The following is a 9,511-nucleotide window of genomic DNA, read 5'->3' as shown; positions in this document are numbered from 1 at the left end:
ACACGTTAACCCCTAACATGCAGAGTTGCAAAGTCTCGCGAGACACATGAGCAACTTCAAAAACAAGCCCATTATTATTATTATTATTATTATTATTATTATTATTATTATTATTATTATTATTATTATAGCCTGTTACAGCCTCGATGTAAACAGGCTCAATAAATGCGCCTGCAACATATTAAACAGAAACCACTCGCTGTTTGAAAAGCAAAAACAGAATTTATTTAATAAAAAAATCATCAAATGGCAACAAGGCTGATAGGGAGGATTAGGAGAGTCACTAAACACTCACCCCTGATCACCTGCATGATTATGATTGGAGAGATAGGAGACAAGGACATTACATTAGCGCAGTGGTTCTCCACCCGGGGGAGGGCCATAGTGTCCAAAGTTATTTTTAAATAATAATAATAAAAGTTATGAAAAGTAATTTTTAAAAAAGTACAAAAATACAAAAGAAAATCTATCTATCTATCTATCAAAACAGATTATACCTGGTCTCCTCCAATATGGGTCGGGGGCGTACCACATGATAGGGGAGGATTGGGCGGCTATAAATGTAAAAATAAATAAATAAGCCAAGTTGATTGTCAGATATTCTTAACAAGAAACCATATTGTTTATAAGAAGCCCCCAAAAAACTGCAGTCCGTGATTTTTTTCAAGCGACTTCAGAAAAAAAAAGCAGCCAGTCGGGTGTTATGAGCGGCCTTGGCAACTCTGCTAACATGCCACATTTTCATTCACAGTTTTACATCCGAGAGCCAGCGGCCAGTCTGAACATGGCGGGGATTCTCAAAGTTTTAGCACCCACAGACCCATTTAACTGTAAAATCAATTCCAGAAATAATCCCAGTACAGATTAATTTTATGAAAATAATCCAGTTAATCAAATATTATCCAAGTTATTCGAATGTGTTCAGTAATATTCTGGCCATTTCCTGGAGCCGTAGAGCTTTTTGTTCCTGAACTTTCCACCATCTTAACACATTAGATCAGTTCAAGTAACTAGTCAAACAGGCTAATAAGGTCATCATAAAACATAACAGCTTTGATAATGATGGGTTGTGATTTCCGTCAGTTTAACAATATTAAAAATGTCTCCACAGACACATGTAATTCCACAGACCCCACTTTAGGAGCCACTGGAATATGAAACATTCTGTGAATCTGTAATAGTTATCTGTACACACTTGGTTTAACTCACACTCCCTCATAAGCATGACAGCAGGGCTGAAAACGGAAAATCTAGTTTACATTTTATCTACAAAACAAAATTACACATTCATTTAACGGTGTTTTACTACATATTACAGTGATTGAGTCAGTGTTAGTAGTTATCTTAAACAGCATTCCCAAAGACATCCATCCATCCATTTTCTATACCGCTTATCCTACTGGGTTGCAGGGAACCTGGAGCCTATCCCAGGGGGCATGGGGCATAAGGCGGGGTACACCCTGGATGGGGTGCCAATCCATCGCAGGGCACAATCACATACACATTCACACAACCATTCATACTCTACGGACACTTTGGACATGCCAATCAGCCTACCATGCATGGGGGAGGAAACCAGAGCACGGGGAGAACATGTACATAACCCTGGAGGTGTGAGGCGAACGGACTAACCACTAAACCACTGTGCGCCCCATTCCCAAAGACATGCTCTAGTTAATTTATTTGAATGTTCATTAAGAAGTCATTAAAACAGTTAACACATATTATTTAAGGCAAGAGTTTTAAGGCAAGTTAAAACTGACTCAAACTCTCAAGCAGTTTAATTTAACCACGTATACAGCTGAGACATAAAAGAAAATATTGACCTTTTACAGGCTTAAGAAGGATATTAAAGATGTAAGGGACACTGTTACCAACAGTAAAAACCATCATAGAGAAATGTCTACAAGAGTTCCATATCAAACAAAGCTAACTAAGAAAGTTTTTGAGTTCCACTTGTAAAAATCTAATTACATTTAATTGTAAAATTTTGTTATAGGCCACTGTAATCAGTGTGTTCCTGAAACATTAATCCAAAGCTATGGGGGATGAACGACAAATTCAGCTTATACAAATGCGTCAGACTGGCGCTCAGAGAGTTACTAGTCACAGTGTCAAGACACAATATTTACAGAGAACTGGTTTCTGTCCGTATTTCCACCTCAAATGCAAATATATGGGAGGGAAGCATGTTTGTGTTGTGTACAGTGGAGGTGTACATTATTCCCTTGTATCTTCATTAGCACTTTCTCTTAGATCTGGTGTGTTTTCTTTTCGTATTTGTCACCTTATCTGAAATTTCTCGAAAGGTTCCACCTCACATAGCTCAGCCTTTGAGCACACAGTGTGTGAAGATGAGGTGTGGCAGGCAACTCAGAAGTAAGAGCCTCCATGGCTTAGTCACTTTTTCACCACTTTCTTTAGAATGCTGTTAATGCCAAAGTACATGATTGGAAATCTATGGCCTTGTCCGAATGGAATAAAATGGAGGAAACATGAAATATATGCTGAAACAGTATAAGGTAAGCTTTATATTCTTATTTTCTGCATGTAACTTGAGCTATATGTCATTACTAAGATACTTGGGGGAACACTGATAACAAGTGTTCAAAATGGTTTTGTTTAAAGTACTCTTTAGAAAGTGAGTTGTAAAAAAATTTCTGCTGGCAGAAAACAATGAAATAATCTCTATCTGATTGTTTTAACTGAGCAAATGATACTAAGGTGTGAGGACAGCTGAAATCTCATCCAAAAAAAAAAGCTTAAAAACTGGAACTGAAATAAGAAAAGATAATGTCACCAGCTTGGACAAGTTAACTAGCCATGTTTTGTCTGTGGGGTGATTGGGCTTTGCCATGGGAAGTAACTTCCTTCCGCACTCCATTAGCTGTTGTGAAGTGTAAATTCAGCGGGACTGCAGGGATCCAAACCTTTGCTATAATTCTGCAACAGTGAGTTTTATTGTATTATTCTGAAGTTATGTTAGTATATATATATATATATAGATAGATAGATAGATAGATAGATAGATAGATAGATAGATATATGTCCAGTAAAGATCTGAAGCTTCTTAACTTTTGACTTGGTTGCATAGTTATGATGTTTTGAGGGTCTGTTACAATGTAACAGCAGTTTGCATTAGTCAGTCTGTTTTTATCAATGGTTCTCAAGGTATCTTGGCTTACTTATAAGCCCTAATTATAATAATTCTAATTTTTACAAGAAAAAAACATTTCTATTGTTTCATGCTGTGTACCAGGTTAGGAGTTCACAGTCTGCAAATGTAAATGTAACACATATTAACAGAGTATTTGTTATAGCAGTGCTTTTGCTCAATCCCTGTAGCCACACTTCTCTACTTTATAGGGATATATTTCATTGGAAAAGAATGTTATCTTTGTGCTCTGTAGCACACCCTGTTTAATGGAGCTTTCCATCAGTTGTCAACATTCCATGCAGTTGTTTAACTATGGTGGTGGCTTAACGTCTGATCTGTTATGGCAACTAAAGTTATTCTTTACAGTTGCTTCATTTAAGCCACAGAAAGTGAGTGGTGTTTTTTTCCCCCCAGTAAATCCCTAATTATTCTTTGCTTCTTCTTGAATAATTGTTGTCCAAAGAAATAAACCTGTGGAAAGAATTTCTGTTTGTAGAAGTGTAGTTAGCATTTTAACCATCAGAGAGCAGTATTGCAGAGCAGTTCTATCAGGAAGCTGAATTCTGCACTGCTTATTTTTTCATCTTTATATTCATAGTGAGATTTTGAGCTTCGTTTTGACACATCAGCCATGGCCTTCAGTACTACATTAAAGCAGAAAAGCACCAATGCTTCAGTTTCTACGACTCCATCTTTAGTCAACATAACTTCATTCAACTCAACTTCAAAATCAGTCTCTGTTATAACATCAGCGTCTGCACCTCCGACTTCAGTCACTGCACCTCCAACTTCAGTCACTGCACCTCCAACTTCAGTCACTTCACCTCCAACTTCAGTCACTTCACCTCCAACTTCAGTCACGGCACCTCCAACCTCAGTCACTGTCAATGTCACGACACTGATTACCAACTCCACCACTGCCTACCCTGGGTTTCTGCCCTCTCTGTTGGACAAGATCCCATGTGAGTATTGCTAAACTTTTGCCCCTTCAGCTCTGCTAACAGCCCCCCACCAACTACCTTCGTCACTCCGTCCCTGAGGATGGAGGCACCTGTTTCATGCAGTATATCTAATTCCACTCCCAGGGCACATTTCTTACCTCTCACTTTTCACTTGTTGGAAGTTTATCTCACTCTAATCCTGCTGGCTGTGCTCTTGCCCAATGCTTCAGATGCATGTCATAGTGCTTCTTACAGCTTCTTTCAGCCTTGCTACTATGCCTGTTCAGTATTAAGGATGAACCTTTATAAATCTTTCATAACCCTCTCTTCTAGTGCCAAGATGGGCCATCTATGCAATAATTGCCCTGATCCTCCTGGTGTTTTTAATTTGTATGCTGTGCTGCTGCATAAAGTGCTGCTGCAAAGGAAAGAAGAAGAAAAAGAAGCAGAATCAGAAGTTCAGTCTGAAAGGACTGAACGGCACCAGTACAACATCACTGGTGAGCGAATGGGTATTTTACCCTCGCAGATAGACTCACACTGGAGAGTAGAGAGGTGTGGTCTTTTTCTGATTGGATGATTTATTTGATCGACAGGTGCAGCCTGACACGGGGGATGTAGAGTATGGATCACTTAACCAGCCACGAGGGAAGCTGCTGTATTCTCTGGAGTACAATGCAGCACGCTCAGAGGTCCATCTGATCCATTTAATTACGTGTGAATATATGGGCTTAATTTAGAGACTGGGGCTGCAGATTGTAGAAGTTGCGCGTCTGAATAAGAATTATCAGTTGTCATATTACCACTCAGAGATTTGTCCATATTCAGGAGCATGTTTGTGGTGCTCTTGTCCGGATAGGCAAAATAAAATGCACACCACACCATAAGTGTAAATATCATACACTTTTGTAGTATCTAAATGCTGTGGTTGTTATTTTTAGATGACTGTCGGAGTGAAAGAAGCTGCAGAATTAATGGCTATGGACTCCTCAGGAACATCTGACCCCTATGTAAAAGTTTACATTCGTCCCAACAAGTTCAAAACCTATGAGACCAAAGTGTTTAGAAAAACTCTGAACCCAGTGTTCAACGAGCACTTTAAGTATCAGGTAAATAATGATCATATCACATGGCTTTAATCTAAATCAAGCAAAATCATACACACTTGGCAAACAAAATGGCTACATTTGACTGCATAGTGCATTTTATTTTAGTTTTATAGGATTTAAAAAAACACCTATGAGTGTGTTTAACATTCCTAAATGTAACTACGTTCTCTCTCTCTCTCTCTCTCTCTCTCTCTCTCTCTGTCTCTCTTTCTCTCTCTCACACTCTCTCTGTCTCTCTCATGCATGTGAATTATGTGCTTAGATTTCTCAGAAGGATCTCAGCGAGTCTATCCTCATGATGCAGGTGTATGACTTCAACAGATTCTCCAAACATGATGTGATTGGTGAGCTGAGACTGGAGCTCTCTACTGTGGACTGGAACCATGTGATTGAGGAGTGGACAGACCTGAATGCACCCTCAAAAAATGAGGTACAGTAGGCTTAGAAAGGAATTTTACTTCTAACCTCTGGAGTATTTTTGGGCAGATGATAGTGTTGCAAGGATCTCAAAGTCAAAACTTCTTTTCTTGAATGTCTGGTTATGAAGACTAAATATGTTATATACCTTCAGCCAAGCTTTGTATATTTGAACATACATGTAACAGGCCTATCAGTGTTGTTGATTCAAAGAGTAGGGTTGGGTTATATAACATAAAGACATCATATCACAATATTTCTGTAAGACATTTTTCTACCGTAAACGTATATATGTATCATGATATACACTGTAGGTTTCCTAACAAACTGACAGCGTAACAGTAGTGTAAAAATAAGTCTTTCAAAATGAGTTTGATGATATTTTTATTTAATGAATAAAACAAAAATCTAACAGGAAAAAACTGTAAAAGTCTGTTTAAAAAATGCAACATTTTCCAATGTTAAATATTAAGAAAAAAAAAAATTCACACAGTAGAAATCTTTATTAAATCTGCTTCCAAAGTTGAATTGTTTTATAATTTAAAAATGTTATAAAAAAGATCTCGCAATACTTGAAATACCACATGAAAAAATATATCACAATATTAATATTATATGAACATATTGCCGACTCCTATAAACCAGACTCAGATGCTCCGCCCAGAGGATACAGATACTTTGTACACTTTTCTGGTTTCAACCTTCAGAAGGTTGAATGCTTCAATCCAAGTGGGAAAATAAACTTTTTAACACCTTCATACAATGAGCTTTTTCGAGCAGGATACAGGCACTGGATTAATAAAGTCTTTAGAAGTTAGTCTAGAGTTTTGTGTGGAGCATTCAGTGGCGAGTAAACTAATAGCTGAAGGGCTACGGGAAAGGCCTGTGGTCTTTCATTAGTCAAATGACATTTTTCTGTTGAAGTACGCAGTTCTTGGCTATGTCACATGGGCATATCTAAATCTTGTACCCCTTTATAGCAAGAACATCTGGGTGAGATTTGTTTCTCCCTGCGTTATGTCCCCACTGCAAGTAAGCTCACTGTGGTGATTCTGGAGGCCAAGAACTTAAAGGATATGGACATTGGAGGTTCTTCAGGTTAGTTATGATCCTGTCCCTAAGTGCAAATTGATCAAGAGGCTGATCTGTCAATATATCAGTGATTATTCTGAATAGCTATAATGTATCATTGGCATTAAATGTATTGTAGATCCATATGTTAAAATCCAGTTGGTTCTGGACAAGAAGAAGTGGAAGAAAAAGAAAACATCGGTGAAGAAGCAAACACTGAATCCTTACTTCAATGAATCCTTTACATTTGATGTGTCATTTGATCAGATTCAGGTACGTCACTTGTTTACTGTGTTTAAAACACGTAAGCCTTTTTCTTTTTGCTTAAATTATGTTGTTCCTCTTCAAATGATCTTGAAATGCATCCTTACATTAATTTGAAATAATGCCTTCATTATCATCAATATCCATCCATTTGTTAACATAGGAATGTTTTGAAACTTAATGAAAATGAGCAAACTAAAAGAATAACACATGCAATTTGTGATGTTTTCAGCTTGAGCACATTTTTTAAAACATTGGTTCATGCAGTTTGGAGGAAACTCTCAGAAAGAACTCCTAATAGTTGATTTTTAACACTATAGAAATAAACCGAACTGTAATTCTGCAGCTCAGAATCCTTTTTAATTCATCTTACTGTTTTGTGTTGAAAGCACTTTGGTTTTCCCCATGGTGATGGATGACAAAGAAATTTTACATGTGTGCAACTTCACATTTTAGAGCTTTTTGGAGACTGGCAGCAAGTAAACATTTTTTAAGGATGATCACATTTAATTTGAAGTATTTTTGGGGTATGACTAATTTTGCCACGTTTGTTTATTTATTTATTTATTTATTTATTTTAGATATTACCCTTCTGTGTAACATTACTGCCAGTCTCAATCAAAACACAAACCCTGTTTCATGAATCACATCACAACCTGCATAATCCAGTAACACACACTCCAAGATCTTCAGCCAGTTAACAAACTACGGACCACACCACCTGACCAATCACATGACATGTCCTGTTCTCAGACAGCAGACTTTCGATCATGCACACCTGTTCATAATCACACACATTTACACACACTCATACACTCTTTTAAATAACCTAGATATTGCTCTGTTCGCTATGAAGTCTTGATTCTGTTACCTGCCAGTGACAATTCTGATTTTGTTTGGATTTCCATCCTAGTTCTAGTCTAGTCTAGTGTACTCTGTGTGACTGTCTGTTTGCCTGCCTTTTACTCTCAGTATGTATCATTTCCTGAGATCTCCTGACATTATGGGCAATTTTTTAGGGAAAAGAAGTTATTCCAATTTAATCACTGTGTATAATGTTTATTTTATTTAATCATATTCTTTTTTAAACATTCTGGAGTTGACTATAAATATTTCCTCGATCTATCCTGTCTGCACAGAGAGTCCAGTTGGTGATCTCTGTGTGGGACCATGATAAAGTGAGCAGGAACGATGCCATTGGGAAGATCTTCCTGGGATGTGATGCTACAGGAAACCAGCTGCGGCACTGGGCAGACATGCTGTCAAACCCACGCAGGCCGGTGGCACAGTGGCATACACTGCTTTCAGCCGAGCAGGTGGACACAACTCTGGCCTTAAAACACACACTGAGGATCCCATTCACTAATAAGACTTTTTGAAAGTGTCAACACTTCATTTTGCTATTTTGTGAACGACTTGGTGCCATTTGTTTTCAGGAACATGTAATTTCTGACAATTTTTTTAAAAAGTGGAGGTTGCTTATGTTGCTTTATTTTAAAATGTGTACCTACAAGCTGTGTAGCATTTTGAAATGTAAACAAAATTACTTTATCAATCTGTAGAGTATGTCCTGAAATGTTTTGATTTATAAATAACCTCACTGATACACTGTCCATGAAGAGATGTTTGCACAGGTGGTACGACGCATGTTGAAGACTTTATATGTAATCCAGTACTTTGTCTAAACACATATTCCTGATAATACTAGAGAGAGAGAGAGAGAGAGAGAGAGAGATATGATTGTCCTTTAATTAATAAATCAGTAATTTAAAAAATATATATATACACACTATTTATGTCCACAAACTTTTCTTTGAACATGTAGTCTTTTTAATTATATGCATCAGTTTGGGACACGTGCTCTATTATGCACACACGCACACACACACACACACACACACACACACACACACACACACACACCGATTTCTCTGGTGGCAACACACACACTGATTTCTCTGGTGGCAACACACACACTGATTTCTCTGGTGGCAATACAGGAAAAGATTTTGTATGCATAGTGTCAGCACACATATGGTTTAATTAGACTACCTTAATGAAATTTCAGGTCCTCGGAATCAATGCCCAGTGCTACAAGGTTGCTGAGATTTCTCACTGGTGAATACAGTCAAGAGTATAATCAAGCTATTTTACTCTATATGCATGCATATACATCCATTCTTTCATGCAATTATCAAATCACCATCAGCCAATCTGATACTACACTGGGCACAGATTCACTGAAACTAGGCAGTTTAGGATTGAAAAAAGACCAACCGACATTTTTTCAATCACCAACTGCCCAATTTTGGGGAGTCTGTGCCCATCGTAACCTCGGATTCCTGTTCTTGTCTGACAGGTGTAGAACCCAATGTGGTCTTCTGCTGTTGTAGCCTGTCTGCCTCAACGGTTGATGTGCACTCTGAGATGCTTTTCTGTTCTTCTTGGTTGTAAAGAGTGGTTATTTGTTAGTTACCATAGTCTTCCTGTCAGCTCAAACCATTTTTCTCTGACCTCTCTCACCAGCAAGATGTTTCCACCTGCAGAACTTC

At 37.8% G+C, this 9,511-nt stretch overlaps 1 protein-coding gene across 1 annotated transcript; it reads left to right on the top strand.

Annotated features, from left to right (window-relative positions):
* Window positions 1-4,029: 4,029 nt before the first annotated feature.
* Window positions 4,030-8,736, top strand: syt8 (synaptotagmin VIII). The gene is made up of 8 exons (XM_053642255.1): window positions 4,030-4,119; window positions 4,432-4,598; window positions 4,695-4,790; window positions 5,040-5,207; window positions 5,470-5,637; window positions 6,605-6,722; window positions 6,835-6,968; window positions 8,099-8,736. Exons 2-8 carry the CDS (start codon window positions 4,491-4,493, stop codon window positions 8,336-8,338), a joined length of 1,032 nt encoding a protein of 343 aa, XP_053498230.1. The 5' UTR covers window positions 4,030-4,119; window positions 4,432-4,490; the 3' UTR covers window positions 8,339-8,736.
* Window positions 8,737-9,511: the final 775 nt, after the last annotated feature.

The sequence above is a fragment of the Ictalurus furcatus genome, chromosome 14 (assembly GCF_023375685.1).
Source record: "Ictalurus furcatus strain D&B chromosome 14, Billie_1.0, whole genome shotgun sequence".
In the NCBI taxonomy this organism is placed as follows: Eukaryota; Metazoa; Chordata; class Actinopteri; order Siluriformes; family Ictaluridae; genus Ictalurus; species Ictalurus furcatus.
This window is presented reverse-complemented; position numbering and strand designations above follow the sequence as displayed.